The sequence below is a fragment of the Babylonia areolata genome, chromosome 6, assembly GCF_041734735.1.
Source record: "Babylonia areolata isolate BAREFJ2019XMU chromosome 6, ASM4173473v1, whole genome shotgun sequence".
Lineage (NCBI taxonomy): Eukaryota > Metazoa > Mollusca > Gastropoda > Neogastropoda > Buccinidae > Babylonia > Babylonia areolata.
The window spans coordinates 26,072,721-26,094,778 of record NC_134881.1 but is presented as its reverse complement, the minus strand read 5'-3'; the positions used below and the strand labels follow the sequence as shown (position 1 = coordinate 26,094,778).

The 22,058-nt window shown below is 41.0% G+C and overlaps 1 protein-coding gene across 1 annotated transcript; it reads right to left on the bottom strand.

The window, feature by feature from the left end:
• Positions 1-3,245: 3,245 nt before the first annotated feature.
• LOC143282885 (uncharacterized) lies at positions 3,246-16,520 on the bottom strand. The gene is made up of 7 exons (XM_076588759.1): positions 16,437-16,520; positions 11,384-11,454; positions 10,092-10,360; positions 9,139-9,379; positions 8,643-8,754; positions 5,595-5,748; positions 3,246-3,705 (listed from the first exon to the last, which is right to left on the bottom strand). The coding sequence occupies exons 2-7, from the start codon at positions 11,430-11,432 to the stop codon at positions 3,445-3,447; spliced, it is 1,086 nt and encodes a 361-aa protein (XP_076444874.1). The 5' UTR covers positions 11,433-11,454; positions 16,437-16,520; the 3' UTR covers positions 3,246-3,444.
• Positions 16,521-22,058: the final 5,538 nt, after the last annotated feature.

Here is a 22,058-nt window from a genome sequence, read left to right as displayed (position 1 = left end):
TGGTGGGGGCACAGCAGGTGGTTGGGGGGGGGAGGGGTAGGGGTAGGGGTGGGGGCGGCCCTATGATTATGAGACTCTCCCTTCGTGACAGATGGTGCTGTGCTGTTGAGTTCACCGTATCTGTCTGTCTGTCTGTCTATCTGTCTCTCTCTCTCTCTCTCTCTCTCTCTCTCTCTCTCTCTCTCAGGCACGCACGCACGCAAACGTGCACACATACACGGACACACACACACACACACACACACACACACACACACACACAAGGAGAGAGAGAGAATATTGATCAACTGAAAGACGCGAGTACCCTTCCCCCCTCTTCCCCCCTCCGCCCAGCCACCCTACCCTCCATATTTCGTGACATATCTTGTGACAGATGTTGTTCTTGCTGCTGCAGCTATCGTCGGCAGAAAAGGAAGAGGGATATGTTGGCTTAAGAGTAGTAAATCGTGATTTATCATTAATTTCCATGACGTGCACACTTCACTGGGACATACGCAGATGGTCAATTGGACTGTCAATCTGAGGGCTCCGGGTTCGAATCTCGGTAACGACGCCTGGTGGGTAAAGGGTGGAGATTTTCTCCCGATCTCCCAGGTCAACATAATTATGTGCAGACCTGCTAGTGCCTGAACCCCCTTCGTGTGTATACGGAAGCAGAAGTTTATATACGCACGTTAAAGATCCTGTAATCCATGTCAGCGTTCGGTGGGTTCATGGAAACAAGAACATACCCAGCATGCACACCCCCGAAAACGGTATATGGCTGCCTATATGGCGGGGTAAAAACGGTGATACACGTAAAAGCCCACATACGAGTGAACGTGGGAGTTGCAGCCCACGAACGAAGAAGAAGAAGAAAACTCCTGGGGAGTTGGATGAGCTGAACTTTGCAGCTCTGAGTTGCTTATCGAGGATTGTATTGCATTGTTGTTGTTGGTTTTTGTATCACAACAGATTTCTCTGTGTGAAATTCGCTACACACTCAGCGCCACCCATTTTTTTTCTATTTTTCCTGCTTGCAGTTTTATTTGTTTTTCCAATCGAAGTGGATTTTTCTACAGAATTTTGCCAGGAACAACCCTTTTGTTGCCGTGGGTTCTTTTACGTGCGCTAAGTGCATGTTGTACACGGGGCCTCGGTTTATCGTCTCATTCGAATGACTAGCGTCCAGACCACCACTTAAGGTCTAGTGGAGGGGGAGAAAATATACGGCGGCTGAGCCGTGATTCGAACCAGCGCGCTCAGATTCTCTCGCTTCCTGGGCGGACGCGTTACCTCTCGGCCATCACTCCACGAATGAGAATGTTCCTACCTCCTCGGTAAATGCCATGTATTTAGGAACATTCTTAATTGATTCTAAGCAAACTTAGTGCTGCAAAGATCGCCTTCATGCATCCCGACTCTAGAGAAGCGGATGGTAAGAAGACCGCACTGCAGTTGCCGTGCTTTTTTTTACAGTCAACTTCGAGTGCAGTGGACGTCCCCCCTGCTGCTGTCCGTCGCTAGGACTCGACTCGACCCTGCAGTTTCTCTACAGCGTTTTGGGTCAGACTTTGACAGCGGAGCCAGGCAAGGGTTGGGCACGATTTTAATAATCAAGGAAGTGCTTGGGGGTTTCATTTCAGATGTCTGTATCCTGCCCTCCTCTTCCCACCACCCCTCTCACAGTTTTCTGTGGGGTTTGGTGGGGACTGGAGTGGACGGTGTGTTTTGTTCTCTGTTTTCCTATTGTCAGCATTTGTTCTTGTTGAGCCCAGTTCTCTTCTCTTCATCTACAGCCTTTATCGGGTCTTACACCCCCTCCCCTAACCCTTTCCCCCCTCCCCCTTCCACTCCTCTCTTTTCCCTGTTGTTTTTTTTGTGTTTTTTGTTTTTTGTTTTTTTCATTATTCGTGATATTCATCATCTCTAGTCTTTTATTGCAGAACCTGATATGATTGGGAGCATAAAAGTATATTGTTCGCACCTCTCTTGATATATCTCAACACCTGTCTGCACACTGATGATGATAATGATAGTAATGATAACAATAATAATGATGATGATGATGATAATAATAATAATAATAATAATAATAATGATGATGATGATGATGATGATGATGATGATGACGATGATGATGATATTGATAAGGAGGAGGAGAAGAGAAGAAGAAGAAGAAAATTAGTATACTCATGCTGAGCTTCTATGTTTCTCAGAACGTTTGTCTTTAATAATCACGTTAATCAATGATACATCGATAGTTTCAACAAGTTCCAGAGGGAACAATGAAACAGACGCTGCCAGGTCTGCCACACACTCGGCAAAATCAGTTTGGCTGTTTAGTCATCGATGTTTTGTACGTTGTCTGGCTGAGTCGAGCTTTTGGGTTGTTGTTCGTTTTTTTCCTGTGCTGTGTAGCTGTGCTATTTACGTACTGTGTACCTGGTTCTGTACACACGTGTCTGTGTACCTGCGTGTGTGTGCACACCTGAGTATCTGTACCTGGGTCTGCGTATCTTGGGGGGTGGGGGGTGGGAGGGTGGTTAGGTGGTTGGGGGGGGGGGGGGTTGCCCACGTTGGAAGCATCGCTGTGAATGTGTATCATCCATGTATTTCCGCGGACAGCGCGGGACCGGACGAGGATGTTTTTTACTCGTGTGCCAAGAATGGTGGTAGAGTTGTTTTATACTTGTTTTGTGATGACTTTGACGCTCCTCGTGATCGATCACTGATAATCTGACAATAGAGCGACAGAAGAGAGAGAGAGAGAAGGAGACAGACTGATAGAGAGACAGACAGATAAGCAAGGACAGAGACAGAGTGGGAAAAGGAAGATGAGAGACAGATAGACAGACGGACAGACACAGACAGACATGAAAGGACAGAAACAGACTTGAAAGGAAGGGGGCGAAAGAGACAGACAGACAGACAGGGACAGAGACAGAGTGGTGAGAGAGAGACAGACAGACAGACAGACAGACAAGGACAGAGACAGACTGGTGAGAGAGAGAGAGAGAGAGAGAGAGAGAGAGAGAGAGAGAGAGCAAAGAAATAGAGACAGGGACACAGAAATAGGCAGACAGACAAAAAAAGACAAACAGACAGATTCAGATGTTTAGGTAGATAAACCGACAGAAAGCACAAAGACAGACAGACAGACAAAACGAAAAAGGGAAGAAAAAAATATTCATACACGACAACAAACAAGTACGAAAGAGAAAAAAATATATATTTATATATATATATATATACAAAAAACACGCTTTTTTTCCTTCATGCAGTTTATTTCTCTATGTAGCTGATTTTTTTTTTTCTTTCTTTCTGTATGTTTTAATCTTTCGAGATAGGTTTCAATTCACAAGAATGACATCGTGTGAAGGATTAGGAGGAGGATAACCGTTGTCTTAATCAACTGTACGTAATGGATAACGGGCTACAACCACAGTCCTTGTCTTCTTATTATTACGGTGCTTCTCCTGCTTCTTCTCCGGCAGTACTGGTCTCATCCACAGTCTCATCAGCACTGGTCTCATCCTCAGCCTCATCATCACCGGTCTCATCCTCAGCCTCATCACCACTGGTCTCATCCTCAGCCATATCTGCGGAGCACTTGTCCACCTTGTCTGAGATGCCTTTCAGTTTGGGACAACCTTCCAGCTGGTCCGAGAGCTCGCCGCAGGTAAATGCATTGGTGTAGTTACTGCAGACGAAGTCCACGCAGTTCTGGAGAAAGAGAGAAAGGGGGAGGGGGGAGGGAGAGATTGAGAGAGAGAAGAGAGTCCACTTTTAATTCCGAAACTGCAAACAGAAATCTGAGTCCAACCTGCATCATTCTTGCAAAGCAGTGCCCAAAGTCACCGATGTAAACAATAAGAATACTAATACGAATTTATCAGTGAAACTGCGTAATACCTCTGTAGCAAAGCGTAAATACGTCAAGAAATGGAGACTCGTTGATAGTCTGCAAGTCTAGCGGGAACATAATTTCTTGCGTCATGGCAAAAGTCTGCCTCAACCCTTCCGTGCAATCGGCTTCGTCGGGAATGCGATGGGGTCTGGGAAAGGGCAAGTCAGAATTAAGGTCTGAGAGTCAACAGGTCAGAATCAAGGACTTGGAATGGGCAAGTCAGAATTAAGGTATGATAATTAACAGGTCAAAGTTATGGTCTGAGTATGGACAGGTCAGAGTTAAAGTCTGGGTGTGGACAGGTCAGAGTTAAGGTCTGGGAGTGGACAGGTCAGAGTTAAGGTCTGGGAGTGGACAGGTCAGAGTTAAGGTCTGGGAGTGGACAGGTCAGAGTTAAGGTCTGAGTGTGAACAGGTCAGAGTTAAGGTCTGGGTGTGAACAGGTCAGAGTTAAAGTCTGGGTGTGAACAGGTCAGAGTTAAGGTCTGAGTGTGAACAGGTCAGAGTTAAGGTCTGAGTGTGGACAGGTCAGACTTAAGGTCTGAGTGTGAACAGGTCAGAGTTAAGGTCTGGGTGTAGACAGGTCAGAGTTAAGGTCTGGGTGTGAACAGGTCAAAGCAAGACAGATGGCAAGATCGAATTTGTATGCGGGTGTATCGTTGTACCTGAATCTCAAAAAACAACTTTTTACTGCTTTATCTGGCTTTACAAATAGTTTGTTTCGTGTAGTTCAAGAAGTTAACCTTTTATTTGGTGGCCAGTAGAACAATCCAGTTGGTTAGCTTTTTGGTCTTGTCTTGTATCACGCACCTTCTTTAGGTCACAGGAGTTGATTTTGTTTGTTTAGTGTGTAATCAAAGCACTTCGGACTGTTTACAGCTAGTCACTTCGGATCGAATTCAGGGAATATAGGATGAGGAGAGGGTCTTTGCGCACGTTGTGAAACCAGTCAACAAATCATGTCTCAACCATGCTGCCACTTTGATATGGTACAAAGGGGTCGTATTCTAGGACAGAACGGACAATACTTCATTTCTCAACCCCAATCTCATGTACTACCGCCTCAAAAAGATGTTTTTTACACTTTCAATTTAATGAAACCCTTTCCTTCTTTATCGAAGCAGAGAACACAAAAACAAAACACAACACCGTAAAACCTTACACAGACGGACACGTAACAAAATAGACACTTAATAAACAAGCAAACACACACACACACACACACACACACACACACACACACACACACACACGCACACACACCCCAATAAACAAGCGCACACACATACACGCGCGTGCGCCCCCACCACCTCACCCCCCTCGCCCCCCCCCCCTCACACACACACACACACACGTACACACTCACACACGCACACGCACACGCACACTGTCATGTCGTTGCGAAACCTACTTCAAAAGCACTGGCTTTCAAATCATAAAAAATAAACCAACGTAAAGCACTATAAACATAAACAGCACTTCACACACACACACACACACACACACACACACACACACACACACACACACACACACATAACATCACACACACATACACACACACACACATCACATCACACACACATACACACACACACACATCACACACACACACACACACACACACACACACACACACACACACACACACACACACACACACACACACACAAACACACAACTTGAATTCGTTATCTGTGACATACTTTGAAAACAGTTCTGGGATAGAGGTTCAGTTTTCTGATGCACTTGATGAAGCTGGCTTTGAAGACGATGGGCCAGCAGTACTTTGAGGCATCATCTTGCAGACCTTCACACTTCGTTGACATGGTCGAAGCAGCTACTTGGCATTCTGCATCCCTGAAACATGGCAAGGGAGAAAATTGTGGCTGACCTCATTTTTGTTTCTTCTGCCGCACCGCCAACATGAATGTAATGAATCCATTGTGCAGAATCGCGAGAGAAACTTGATAACAATTATAAGGATAATAATGAGAAGAAGAAAGAAAGAAAAAAAAGAAAAGAAGAAGAATGATAACAACAACAACAAATAAATAGATATATAGATAAGGAAAAGATGAATAGATGATGATAACAACAACAATAACAATAATAATAATGATGATGATGATGATGATAATAATAAATAATAATAATAATAATAATAATAATAATAATAATAATGAACAGATAGATAGATCTATAAATAAATAAATAAATAGATAAATAAATAAATAAATAAATAAAAACAACCATGGGGACAGGACAGGACAGGTCATATTACAAACACACTCACACATGTACAGAATGCATAATGCTTAATATTCCATCATACCTTATAAGAGAACTTCGTTTATCAACAGTTCATACGAGTCTGGCATTTCTTTTGGATGTGATAGCTGTTGGTGTAAAACTTCCTTTATCGTCTCCGAATGTTTTCCCATGTACTTATAATCACTGACTCTTTCAATTTTTGTGACACTGAAAAAAAAATGTTGAGAGAAAGGGAACACGTGTTTTCTGGTGTCTACAACCATTTTCTTCTCTCTCTCTCTCTCTTTTTTTTAACATTTGAGTTACATAGTTGTCGTTGCATATGGATAAAAGTATCAACTTGTTCAAAATAGCCGCTGTGAGAGTAAGGCGGATCTACAAGGGCAGAATCGTGAGATCATGGGATTCGTGGCAGAACTGTTCCTTGGGTAGAATCAGTGGATGAAAAGGCTTGATGAAACCGAAAGACTTGGATCTGCTGGCAAGAAAACTGACAATCCATAAAAAAAAAAACGAGCTTTGAACAAACGTTGAGTTCAAGCAGTTTCATCGCCATCAAGATGTGGTTAGATGGTATTGAAGGCATTTCACACACACACACACACACACACACACACACACACACACACACACAGAGAGAGAGAGAGAGAGAGAACAGAGAGATAGATTTATATATATATATATATATATATATATATATATTAACAGAATACGAACGAATGGACTCTGTTTCTCAAAGTGGGAATATGCATAATGAAATGGAGTGAGTGTAGCATCGGCAAACCTTCTAATGGATTTGCATGCAAACAGATGTTGTCTGTTGTACGGAAGACATTATGACAGAATGTATTTGAGAATTATACGTCCAAAGCATCACAATAGGGGTAAAAGAAATGGGTCAGAGGTGGGGGTTTTGTTTGTTTGTTTGTTTGTTTTTTTCTTGGTTTTTTTGTTGTTGTTGTTGTTGGGTTTGTTTGTTGTTGTTGTTGTTTTGTTTTGTTTTTTGGGGGGGGGGGGTTGTGGCACATGGTGAATAACTGATTTTTTTTTTCTTTTCATATTGTTGATGCACAGTTATCCATTAAAGACAAATGAACAGGCTGCCTAACACACCACACAACTGTGAGCATAATTATGTCTTCTAAAGTTGTCCTCTGATCTCATCAAGATCAACTTTCTGTTCATATGTGCTTGTCCAATGCATTTGGGGAGGGGTGTGTGTTGTGTGTGTGTGTGTACGTGTGTGGGGGGGGGGGGACCCACCTAATTCATATTTGATATTGTATATTCTAATCAGATGAATGTGTTTCCGACAAAACTGTCAGATACTGTATTCGTAGCCTTCCTTACACGGGTGTGAATCAGTCGGTGTTGATGCGCAGAGGAAACGAGAAGTTGATGTTGACGTTTGCAATGGGGGAGAAATGGGAATGAAGCTAATGAAGACTGGCTTGGTTACTTCCCTTCTGTCCCACTGTTGGGCACTAGGCCTTCACATTTCACACAGCAACAGCTTCTGACTTTGAGACTGGTGTGTCTGTTATTATTGCTCTAATATATTATATGGAGTATGATGTCTGTTATCATTGCTCTATTATATCACATGGATTATGATGTCTGTTATATGATATGAATTATGATTCCATTGTTCCTGTACATTTTTCTCTGTTAGACAACACATGATGAGCCTCACCTGAATCTTGCGGGGAGCAGTTCTTCCTGCAGCACTGGACCTATCATATACAATTATATTCGTCAGTTCAGGACAGGCTCCACCTTTGTCATTCTGGTGAGTGGCTTGAATCGCAGTACGACAAAATGTACTAACGTCTTTCCAAGCAACGTACAGCTTAGAACCCCTCCTTTTCCAGGTACGAGTTAACTCGTACCATGATTACTTCCCCTGGGGACCAGATACGAGTTTTCTCGAATCATAAACACTATTCGAATTTCGTTTATTCTTGCTTGGTACAGCTGGCATTCTAGACTGAACCGTTCACGGATTCCGGAAGCATGAAAACGGAGCTTTGTTTGACCGATTAAATCAACAATTCTCCAACGATTTTCACTATTTCAATGAACCACCATGGTTTTTTTTTTCTGCAGTGATCTCGTGTAGTGCTGGTTCAGGGGAGCTGTAGCAGGCATGTAGCTGTGGGGTAGAATGAGTTAACGCTGTGTTCTCCCTTTGGTAGGGCGGCCAGAGTTTTCTCCACACCAGCTGGAAGTCCAGTAGCTAGCTGGCGGCATGACATAAACTGGGAGAAGTACTCAGTAGCTTGGATAAATGACGTCCTCTGCACCAAAGCACGTGACCCCCGAGAGAGAGAGAGAGAGAGAGGGAGGGAGACAGAAACGGACAGAGAGACAAACAGAGAGGCGTCCTCTGTACCAGAGCACGTGACCCCCGAGAGAGAGAGAGAGAGGGGGGGGGATACAGAAACGGACAGAGAGACAGACAAGAGGGCGGCTGGACTTACATCTGTACAAGCTTTTCGTCAGAAAAGACGCTCAGGGTTGTGACGGCTTTGCGGTTCCCCTTCAGTTCGATGGCTTTCTTCATCAGTTTCACCTCTTTCTTGGTTCCGTTTCCTGCAGCCATACATCTTCCAGATCATAGACAAATAAACAGATGAACAGAAAAAGAAATCAATGAATCGTATAATTATGAACCATTGCATTGTTGAGCTGGGTAGTTCTTTGTGGGTTTTGTTGTTGTTGTTGTTTTGGTCAACATCATGTTGGTAGCGTTCTCTCTCTCTCTCTCTCTCTCTCTCTCTCTATCTATCTATCTATCTATCTATATCTATCTCTATCTCTATCACACACACACACACACACACACACACACACACACACCCTCCACTCCCCCCACCCACCTACCCCCACACACCCGCTCACCCACCAACCCCCTGCCCTCCACTCCCCCCCCCCCTCGCCCCCTCCTGCTCCCACACAACCAGACCCAAACCTTACCGCACAACTGGGTTGGGAAATTTGTAGGGGTGAACGTGTCCGCGTGACAGGTAAACGAGAAGTAGGTGCTGCCCAAAGTCTTGTCGTCGTAAAGGCCGAAGGCAATGGTGAAGTCCTTGTTCTTGGTGACGAGGGTAACCTCCCTTTTTTTTTCGTCTTTGGAAAACTCGTACACATCCGTTAAATCCAGGTTGCCGTCCAACTTCTTCAATGGGAGGTAGTTTTCCTTACCGTCAAGGTACTGCACAGAGAGAAAGAAAAAAAAAAAAAACGTTTTAGGAAAATAAATGAAAAAGACAGTAGCTTAAGAATAATAACGTTCACTTGCTCAATCTCAAAGAGTGGATGCGGAATGAACATGAGATTTATTAAATGCATACATGCTGCATGAAAGACTATTTCTTTCCAGATTGGACAATCGAATTGTTTTGCTTAAATTGTATACGTTTTTTGCTTGTTTGTTTTTTGTTGTTTTTGTTTTGCTACAGTTTACCTAATGTCAAAATGTGATCAGACCATCACTGATTGTTGGCACCTTCGACTTAAAAAAATCAAAACAAACGACTTCTTTGATAATTAGGAATACATTATATATGAAATAAGTAAAAATTATCAGAGATATTTTGAGGCTTCTCCGTGTGCTTGGTTTTCTGTGAAATAGGTAAAATAGTACACACTATTGTTATCACGCAGCGACAACAAAATGTAAAATACATACTAACTTGATCGAGAAAGAGACAAACAGACAGATAGAAAGACAGACAAAGACAGACAGACAGATAGACAGACAGGGGAAAGAGAGAGAGATTGAACAACTAGTGTCAATAACAATTACAACGAATCCGTCAAGAACGAAAACCCTCCCCTCCCATCCATCCACCTCCCTTCTTCACCACCCACCTCCACCCCCACCCGTCCCCTCCCCCTCCAAAAACGACAAAAAAAAATCTCACCTTGCCGATTTTTTTCATGTTTGTGCGGCATCTCAGTTTATCGCCGTTTTCCTTCTTGACCGCCAGGTACATCCTGTCCAAGACGTAGATGTCCTTCTTGGCCTTGGCCCCTTTGGGCATCAGCTTGAGGCCAGGTGCCAACGTGATATTGTAGTCCCCGCACACAGTCCCTTTCAGCGCGTGGAACTTGCAGCCGAACTTTACCTTTTCCTTCGTCTTGGAGAACGTCTGGAGCTTGTGGCCATCGGTCAGCTTGCACACCTGATCGGCTTTGATTCGGGTACGGGTGGGTAGAGAGGACGGACGGACACACAGACAGACAGAGAAATGGAAAGCAGTGAAATAAATAGCACAGAAATGATAATAATATTATTATCATTATTGTTGTTGTTGCTATATTAATGATATATTAACGATTATAATGATAACAACAACAATAATAATAATAATGGTGATGATGATGATGATAATGATAATAATTATAATAGTTAGTATCTACATAGCGCTTTTTTTTCTCTTTTTTTTCTGAGACAAATCAAAGCGCTCATACATGAAATACATGAAAATGAATGTGAATCCTATACAGATTTCCCATTCTTGATTTTTTTTTATCCTCAGCTGCATTTTTATCTCCTGTCATGAGCTTACAAAGGCTTCTTTCCTTCTTTTTTCCTATCACTGTTATAAGCAGATAGAAATTGTCGCTGCATTTTGGATTTTAAGGCATAAAATTATCTTTAGACGAATGGTAGCCGAAATGCATTCTTTACACAGCCGCTCACAGCCTTTCATTCCCTTAATTATTCTGCAGGAATACTTGTTTCGGTTAGAAGGTTTTGAATGTTGCATCGAAACTCTTTGCGCTGGGAGGAACATGTATAGTTATGTAGTTCCGGTTCCGGTAGAAGCACCCTTTTTATGATGTACATAGTAAAAACATATATTGCTTTGTTACAAAGCATCCCATTATCTTACAAAACCTTCTTATCATTCCTGCAGTGCTTCTTTATGCATGAAATATTGTTGAGTACACATGTGTGTGCGCGCACGTGCGTGCTTGCGTGAGAACGTAGGGCGCGTGTATGTTTGTGTGTGTGTGCGTGTGTGTGTGTGTGTGAGAGAGAGAGAGAGAGAGAGAGAGAGAGAGAGAGAGACAGAGAGAGAGACAGAGACAGAGAGACAGAGAGATAGAGACACACAGAGAGTGTGTGTAACATACAGGGAACAGAATGTGAAATGTGTTCCACTTAACTTGAAAAAAAAACCCACAAAAACTCTCTTCTGTCCCTTACCTCCATAGGTCAGAGCCAACAGGGCGGAGGCCAGCAGAAGCTTCAGCATCGTGACAGCTGTGGTTTTCTGTCTGAAAAATAGCTGGCAAGGTGAGTGGTACTATTCATCATGACTTCAATGTACGTATCGCACCTACCAAGGTAAGTGTCTCAGTCATCATGACTTCAGTGTGTGAAACAGAACTAACAAGGTAAGTGTGTAATTCATCATGACTTTAATGTATGTAACACAACTACCAAGATAAATTTGCCATTTATCATGACGTCAATGTATGCATCACAACTACTAAGGTAAGTCTACTAAGATAAGTGTGCCATTCTTCATGACGTCAGTGTATGTATCACAACTGAGAAAGTTGGTGTGCCGTTTAACATGGTTCTTGTTGTTATCGCTGTTGTTGTTGATGTTCTTTTTGTGTTTCTCTCTCTCTCTCTCTCTCTCTCTCTCTGTGTGTGTGTGTGTGTGTGTGTGTGTGTGTGTGTGTGTGTGTGTGTGTGTGTGTGTATTCTTGTTGTTTTTGGGGTTTGTTGTGTTTTTTTTACATCACAGAGGCAGAAAAATCCTTAAATTCATTCGCTACAAGGTATAAGAGAACCATGTCAAATCCGTAAATTATTCCCGCTCCCCTTATTGACATGAAAACAGACTGCGAACAGAAACGGGATGCTGGTTATGGAAGAGAAAGAAGGGAGAGCAATAAGATGAAGAAGACTGAAGGAAGAGAGCGGAACGAATGAACTGAAATGAAATGCGAAATTTCGTCAGCTGACAGCCCTGGTTACATGGGGATGCAAACCAGAAGAATAATGGTGAAAACAATGAAACAGCCAAAAGTTAAAACCTTTGTAGCTCGCTTGTGATGCCTGCTGCACAACAACAACAACAACAACAACAACAAAACCGATGATGTTGGAGGGAGGAGGGGAGGAGGAAATTGGGGGGGGGGGGGGTACCAATACAAACAATACAAACATATTACGATCCAAATCATTGTTTTGCTCACCATCCCATACGGGTATTTGTCGAACCGAACGTTGTGTGCTGGAAACGGGACAGTTATAATTATCTTTAGCAACCCAGATCAGGATTTCATTGCTTTGCGATCTGGCAAAGTTTCAAACTTTCCCTATTTTTATCACGACTGTTCGGCTTCGCTAGATCAAGCAAAATTGCCGGACGCATTTCTGACTAATACACACGGTGATTACTCCGGGCAAATTCAGACGTTTCGGGTGCGTTCTCCTGCACTGAAAAGTGCAGACTGAAGGTCTTTCACCACCTGTCTGTCTGATCAAAGCTGACATTAAAGAAAAGTCTGTTCATTGTCGAAATCTGTTAAAAAATAAAATAAATAAATAAATAAATAAAAACGCTCGCATTAGACTGTTTTTCTCGAAATAATGACGGGAGTTCATCTCTGCTTGTAAACTTGAAAAATATTAACATGCGCATGCGTGACGCAGCATGTGACTTACTGAATGGACTGTAAGTGAATGAAGAGTTTGTCTTCTGGTTTTTTTTAGAATGTTGAATCGGGTAGCCGTTTATGGACATTATGCAGCAAGTAATGAGGTCTGTAAACAGGTTTAGTGAGCTGAAATTTCAGCTTGATAGAACAAAGGGCAGGGAAACTATATATGATCTTCATCATTGATAAATTCATTGAACAACAAGAGGAAAAGCATTCAAGACTCAAATGTGCTTCGCGCTTTATCCTGGAATCATGAGGAGAGAAAAAAAAAAAAGACTTAAAATCGTTGAAAAGTATTCTGTATTAAATATGATGTATAAAATAAGATTGGGAGAAAAAAAGAAAAAAAAGGGTATGCAGCGGGATCGAACCATGCATGTTTAGTTCCGAAGCAAGTAGACTAACTCCCTCTGTTGCGGCGCATCTGACGTCATTTGACTAAATTTAATGCTTAAAGGAATGTTGACGTTTTCTTCTTCGTGTGATGAACAGATGTGATTGTAGTGGACGTAATAACGCCGTTTAAGTCATGTTTTTTGTGTGTTTTCTCATATCTCGATTAATCCTTTCTTTCGGCGGTAAAAGAGACTTTGCTATCCCTTGAAGCACAAAGCAACACTCTAGATCTGCACGAACCAGTAAAGACCAACAACGAGCTGAAAGAAACAATCGATTCAATTTTTCTTTTATGTACATTTGTTTGTTGGGGGTTTTGTGTGTGTTTTTGTGGGGGGGCGGGGGGGGGGGGGGTTATTTGTGTGTGTGTGTGTGTGTGTGTGTTGTTGTTGTTGTTGTTTTGGGTTTTGTTGTTGTTGTTGTTGTTTGTTTGTGTTCTGTTTGGTTGTTGTTGCTGTTTACCAATTTTTACCAAATCTGGAAAATGTATTTTACTTCCTTATATTTTTCAACATGATTTTGTTCCGTGAATGTTCTTAAATCCAGTGTAAACAAGACTCCTAAAAATCTAGATTTTAAAGGATTTCAGACTGACTTCAAAAGCGGCATTTATATATATATATATATTTTTTTTTTTTTTTTTTTTTTTTTTTTTTTTTTTGTAAACCTTTTGCTCCCAAGCGAGACAGCTTGTGTTTTCTCTTCATTCAAAGCAATCCAGAATTTTCTGATTGATCCAAATCTTTTTTCAAAAGATTGAATATCCCCATTGTTTATGAGCTGCAAGATTTTGTATTCACTTTGTTTATGTGTATCCCATGAATTTCTTTTTCTGCTCAAATAATTATCCATCTGTAGATGTCGTTTCCAAAAGCCATGATATTGCACTGAGTCCAATCAGTAGAACGCCTTCTCTCTCTCTCTCTCTCTCTCTCTCTATTATCTTATCTTCTTTTTTTTTTTTTTTCTTTTTTTAATCTCTCTCCACACATTAAGAAACGATCTTCGTTCGAAGAGCATATGCTTCAGCAATGTATTTCACATGTGATCTTACTGTATTGTCGTCATAATTCATTTTCAGTAATGTTAACCAAACCTCTTGCATTAAGTCTTTCAAAAGTGACATGCTTCACGATGAAATAAAGATCATTTCAACTTCCCATTTGAAACCACACACTGAACAAGAGAAGAAGAAGAAGAGAACAACAACAAAATGTGATGATGGTGGTGATAATGACAATGACGAATAAGAAGACAAATTAAACAATTACACAGAACGAAAGAGGACTATGCTAGAAAGAAAAAAACAAGAGAGGCAAGGCCTTCAAGACTCACTTGTGATACACTTTTTTTTCTTCTTTAAAAAAAAAAAAATCTAATCGTTAAAATGTGTTCTGTATTTGTTATTATAAAGCTTCGGGTCAAAAGAAAAAGAAAAAAAAAGTCCTAACGGCAGATTCGAACCCCGCGTGTTCAGGTGAGAAGAAACTGTCTTACCCATTACACTATCATGGCTCCGTAAATGACGTTCAAAAATATCATATTTAAACATGCTTTTTTAAAGGGCGATAACTCGATTGCGGTATTCGCAGTGAGAACGCTGTTTAAATCATATTATTCTGGTGTATCTTTGGCATTCAAAAAATCTTTAAGGACAATTAAAAATTCTTTCTAAGTCCGCGGTAAAGAAGACATGGCTATCACACTGCAACATTTAGCCGTTTTCTCTGGATCTAGATAGATGTACAAGTTTAGTTACACCCCGTTGACATGGTCGATTCCATTTCTTTTATGTTCATTCTAGTTTTATAGTTTTAAAGTTTATATGAAAATTGAGTATTTTGTTAAACTAATAACATGTAGAGCCAAGTACAAGTACTTTTAAACGTCGTATGAAGTGAAAAGGACTCCATTTTGAGAAAAGTCAAGAATGGAGATTTTTACGTTTCATCAATTCAACTTTCATGGTTTATTATTTTAAACTGTGAATTCCGACTGATTCTGTAGATATTTTTATGGCAGTTTGGGGCATAATTGAGTAAGTGATGAGGCGTTCACAAATCTTTCTCTGAATAAATATTTAACGGTCTCCTTCTCCAACTTTCCATCACATGTTATCGTGTATTGTCCATTGAATATAGAATTGAACAGGCAGGTCAACAACTTGAAACAAAATGGCGTCGTTCGCGTTCGCGAAGAATATGTGCACGCGCTTTGAATATGTATAAATATGTGTACACAGTTTATTTTTGCCCATGACCTTCAGGGCTCAGCCAATAGATCTATAAAGTCCACTCGTCGTATTGATTTTAGTATTTTTCGAAAAAGACCACTTGGGCGAATGAACATAATGAAAGCCCTGTACATTGAGAGTAAAACACACAAGCTTTTTATGTATTGAGTATAATTTCAAAATGTAATGTTTAAGGTGAGAAAGATCAGTTTAAAGCAAATTAAGCTCTCTAGCATTAATTACAGATTAATTTCCCTTTTTTTACTATCTGCACCAAAGACATGCAAAATAAATATAACTTCCATGCTTAGCAAAAGAAGTTCCTGTTTGAACAAAAAATGATAAAAATGACTGCTCTTGTTGTTGCGTCAGAATATCAGATCAAGGTGCCAAACTTAGAGAATAAAAAAAATATAAATATAACAGTAAATTCAGTTTGCATATAATTTGGCTTCGTTTTGTTTTGTTTTTTGTTGTTTTGTGTGTGTGTGTGTGTGTGTGTGTGTGTGTGTGCCCATCCCAGAGGTGCAATATTGTTTTAAACAAGATGACTGGAAAGAACTGAATTTTTCCTATTTTTATGCCAAATTTGGTGTCAACTGACAAAGTATTTGCAGAGAAAATGGCATTGTTGAAAGTTTACCACGGACACACACACACACACACACACACACACACACACACACACACACACACACACACACACACACACACACACACACACAACCAAACACCAGGTTAAAACATAGACTCACTATGTTTACATAAGTGAGTCAAAAAGAGACCGAGTACACCACAAGCAGACGTAAATCTACCTCCGAAGGCAGAGTATGGCTGCCTACATGGCGGGGTAAAAACGGTCATACACGTAAAAGCCCACTCGTGTACATACGAGTGAACGTGGGAGTTGCAGCCCACGAACACAGAAGAAGGAGAAAGACGTAATTCTCACCGATTTCCAGAGCAGAGTCAGAAGGCAGGAGCCAAGATGAATGCGGTGAAGGGAACATCAGGTGTATATATACACCACCCCGACCCTCTCTGGCTGACATGGTAAACTCACTCAACACCATCTGTCATTGACGAAGAATCTCAGACAGCAGGATTGATTTCCCCTAATTATCTGTCAGAACAATGCTTGTTTTTTGGGGGTTTTTTTTTTGTTTTTTGTTGTTTTGTTGTTGTTGTTGTTGTTGTTTTGGGGGGGTTGTTTTTGTTTTTGGCGTGATCACAAGGCATTACCCATTCACTGTGGTGACGTAGAAAGCAATACCCAAAGAGCCAAAAAATTATCATAAAACCATTTTTAATTAACGCTGTTCCCATCCACGTCTAACCCCTCCCTCCACTCAACCCCATCACCTTCCCTTCCCCTTGATATGCATATGGAATGAAACTCAATGCAGGTGATGGATGAGAACGTTATTATCTTATGATCAAACACATTCTACCACCACGACCCATCCTCGACTCTCTTTATCCTCCAGTAAGCGTGTATACGGGCGTGTATGGTGCGTGTTTTCGAAAGAGAGAGGGGGGGGGGGGAGAGAGGGGGGGCGGGGGGGGGGGAGGCTTCAGGCGCTTCAGACTTTGTTTTTGTTGTTGTTGTTTTATTTTTTGTTTGCTTGTTTCTTTGTTTTGGCATTGGCCTAACTATGAGAGAGAGAGAGAGAGAGAGAGAGAGAGAGAGAGAGAGATGGAAGTTTCTGGAAACAGAGGGAGACAGACAGATATGGAGACAAGCAGACAGAGACACTGACAGAGAGCGAATTACGGAGAGAGCACAGGGCAGACAGACAGAAAGACAGACATGTACAGAGAAAGGATTCAGGACTCAGAACGGTTTAACTGTCAGGACATTCGCCCATGCAGTGGAGTAAGTAAAACGAAATCGCACACATTAATGCTAATATGAAATCACATTCACACTTTTTGTCATATTTTCAAAACTTTGCACACACACACACGCACACACACACACACAAAAAGATAGAAAATTCTTTTGTTCTCATTGGTTGACAATGATGGCTGTCTGCTGTCATAAGTTTCCGGTATGAGCTTTTTCAGAGTTGATTCGTACTTTTGGCAAGTTATTATTTTTTTTAAAGAAGTTCTTTCTTGGACATCAACATTAAAAGGGCAGTTCACATCTATGTTTAGATTAGATTTGTACAGTACAAAATGACAAGTCAGTGGAGACATTCCAACCCAGAATCTCGTGAAAACAAAATAAATAGATAAATAAATGAAAAATTCTAGAAAAATAAAAAAAAAAATTTAAAAACGCTGCGCACCTTGATGTTCCCATTTGGAAATAATGACACCTAAATGAAAGAATGTTTAAAGGAGGCATAAAGACTGTAAACCTGCACGCCAGTCCTGCAGACAGCAATTATGTTTAAAAGATGTTAGAAACTTTCCAAACTAAACCAAAACCAAATTTGTAGAAACTATTTCTAATTTTGCACACCCAAGTCACATAATTCTGGTTCCGTACGTTCATATCATAGCCAAGCTTTCTTCGGGAATCTATTATTGTCCATTTGCACCAGTCGTAGCCAGCATTTCATGCATCTTGATATGTTGCAACACGTAAAGGGTATCTGCCTGTTTCTTCATGTATTTTGGCGATTTTTCATTTACACACATGAATCTTTTTATAGAAAAATATTTTGTTTCTTTTCTGTATATGGTCAATATGAGCAACAATGATCAATGGTCAGTTGTTGATTGAGGGGGAAAGGTTTGTACTGTGGGGAGGATGGCAATAGCATTGTAAAAGTTGTTTGGGATACGGCCGCCCTGATGACAAACATGAACACTTTGATATATTCAAAAGCCAGACAGGGGAAATCACGGGCGTACACAGTGTAAGAGCAACACCGGTTGATGAAACAGAGCCCAGCGAACCGAGAACTACGTGCAAAGTTAAGTCAAGGCAGTCAATGTTGGGGAGGAATGTTGAAACCAGGCAGGTGTGTTAACGCTTGGTGAATGACAGTGGTAACGGTGCAAGTGCACCCTTACCGAACGATGAAAAACGTGAATGCGTGCGACTGTTCCAATAAAGATCGGCGTGATTGTGTTCCTGTTCAAGAGTCATGTTGCACTTTTGTTGATGATTACTCTAACGCACATTTTGATACAGATAATGTGAACAACTTTTCTTTTCTTCATTGGAATGTTTGTGGTTTACTTTCCAAAATATATTATTATAACTTTGTTGAGTGTGTGTCTTCGTTTGATTTTGTTTGCCTTGTGGATTTTTTTTTTTTTTTTTAAGATTTTCGATCAGCACTATTTCGTGATCGCATTACTTTCGTCAAACCTGTAGTTAAGCTCACTGAACGTGGGAGGAGATCAGGAGGGATGGTTTGTTTAATAAGATAAAAGCATTTGAAATATATCACACAGGTTAATGTAAATTATGATAATATTTTGATACTGCTTATTTGCAAAGAATTACTTCTACTGCAAAATGATGTTCTGTATATATGTGCTTACGTTCCTCCTGGCAAATCACCCTATTACGTTTTTCGTAACACAGATAATGGTTTTAGCCAGACGGAAGACTGTTTAGTAGATATCCTTTCCTCACATGAAGATATTATCTAGTTTTGATGTGTGGCGATCTAAATGAAAAAAGACAGCTGATGCTTCACCGAATATCGGTGAGGAATTTAAACTAAAAATTTGATCAGTTTCAGATAAGAAGATGCTCTGAAGACAATGTATCAAATGTGCTTGGAAAATGTTTGTTTGATATGTGCTGTACTATGGGGTTGTTGTACTTAATGGTGTGTGCTATGATATGTGCTGTACTATGGGGTTGTTGTACTTAATGGTGTGTGCTATGATATGTGCTGTACTATGGGGTTGTTGTACTTAATGGTGTGTGCTATGATATGTGCTGTACTATGGGGTTGATGTACTTAATGGTGTGTGCTATGGTATGTGCTGTACAATGGGGTTGTTTTACTTAATGGTGTGTGCTATGATATGTGCTGTACTATGGGGTTGTTGTACTTAATGGTGTGTGCTATGGTATGTGCTGTACTATGTGGTTGTTGCACTTAATGGTGTGTGCTATAGTATGTGCTGTACTATGGGGTTGTTGCACTTACTGGTGTGTGCTATGATATGTGCTGTACTATGGGGTTGCTGCACTTAATGGTGTGTGCTATGGTATGTGCTGTACTATGGGATTGTTGTACTAATGGTGTGTGCTATGGTATATGCTGTACTATGGGGTTGATGTACTTAATGGTGTGTGCTATGGTATGTGCTGTACTATGGGATTGTTGTACTAATGGTGTGTGCTATGGTATATGCTGTACTATGGGGTTGCTGCACTTAATGGTGTGTGCTATGGTATGTGCTGTACTATGGGATTGTTGTACTAATGGTGTGTGCTATGGTATATGCTGTACTATGGGGTTGATGTACTTAATGGTGTGTGCTATGGTATATTTTGTACTATGGGGTTGATGTACTTAATGGTGTGTGCTATGGTATGTGCTGTACTATGGGGTTGTTGTACTTAATGGTGTGTGCTATGGTATGTGCTGTACTATGGGGTTGTTGTACTTAATGGTGTGTGCTATGGTATGTGCTGTACTATGGGGTTGTTTTACTTAATGGTGTGTGCTATGATATGTGCTGTACTATGGGGTTGTTGTACTTAATGGTGTGTGCTATGGTATGTGCTGTACTATGGGGTTGTTGTACTTAATGGTGTGTGCTATGGTATGTGCTGTACTATGGGGTTGCTGCACTTAATGGTGTGTGCTATGGTATGTGCTGTACTATGGGATTGTTGTACTAATGGTGTGTGCTATGGTATGTGCTGTACTATGGGGTTGTTGTACTTAATGGTGTGTGCTATGGTATGTGCTGTACTATGGGGTTGTTGTACTTAATGGTGTGTGCTATGATATGTGCTGTACTATGGGGTTGTTGTACTTAATGGTGTGTGCTATGGCGATGGAGCTGATCGTGTGACCTACATATGTGATTCTTGAAGCAGCATGAACGATCATTTTCTTGCATCTTGTGATCTGTTTGATTATATACATTCCAACTAGGTGTTTTTTTGTTTGAAAAATGGATCGAGTCTGATCATATGCCGTTAGAGTTTCACATGAATAAATGTGAATTTAATGTTTGCAAAACTGGTGATTTAAACAAGAAATGATACACTGAAATATTTGTGTGGAGAAATGAATACGCAGTCGGATCTGCACATCGAACATGTGTATCTTTCATCTTTCTTGTACCATTGACTGTGCGCAGCTATATCAGAAACACCCATTCTAAACGTAGTCAGCACACATCTCATAGTCCTCTTCATATCCATTACAATATAGTGTTCTGTTGAATTATTCATTTTTAGTAGTCTGTACAAAGAAAATTTCCATTATGACTATTCCAATCATGCTACATACAATCATTCAATCGATGTTTAGAACAAACTAAGAAACTTTCAACACATCCCACACCGTGATTTAATCAAACAAACGAAAAACCATAACTGCACAGGCACTTTCGAAAATTTTTTTGGTAGCCATGCTCTTTAAGTCTCTGATGTAGCCTGCCTCTTTCAGCTCTTTGGAATACCAAGTTGGTTCAGGAGTGTGTTTAACTCAGAGTTTTCAGTGGGACATGTTTATTATGTATTTCTGTAAATATTTCGACCCAGTGCTTTTTTGCTAGGTCAGAGTCTGTTATATCGTATACTGATGAAAGTTTGGAGCTACTCACGTCATCTGCCAACAGCTGCTCATTAAATTCCGCGATATGTTATTGTCTTATGGCCTGATTTGGGAATTTTTACTCCTTTTTTTCCCATGTGATACAAACTGGGTAGTGATCACTACAGTAAAATACGAGAACGCAAGCTTCTAATAAATTGTTCTTATTGGAAGTGTATATGTGATCTATGAGCGTCTGAGTTGTGCTTAACTCTGGTGGGTGTATTAATCAGTTGATGCAGATTAAACAGACTGATGGTCGCGTTCTGCTGTTTATTGGCTTTGGTAAAATCTGTGTTGAAATCTCCAAGTCAGATGATTTCCTTTGATTCTAACGAGATTCGCCGAGAGAGAGAGAGAGAGAGAGAGAGAGAGAGAGAGAGAGAGGATAATGACCAACTGAAAGATGAAAGAAGCCACCCATTTTTCGTATGACCACGATTCGTTTATGCCGATCCGTATTGCCGCAAACAGGCTGTTGCATCAGCAGCAATACTTTTATTTGTGCTTTTTTCCCTTTCTGTGATAGGTGGGGGGGGGGGGGGGGGGGGGGGGGTTGTTGGTTTTTTTCTTTCTTTCTTTCTTTGCTGCGACTGCTATTGTTGACAGGAAAGGTAGAAGGATGGGCTGGCTTGTCATTTCATAAGACGTAAATTATGACTTTATTATTTCTTGATGCACACACTTCACTGGACTGACGCAGATGGTCAAACAATACAGCCGGGAATTGGATCACTGCACAGCCTTATGAAGCTGCGCAGTAACCCAGCTCCCCGCGCCACGTCCCCCCCCCCCTCCCCGCCCCCCCCCCCCCCCCCCCCCCC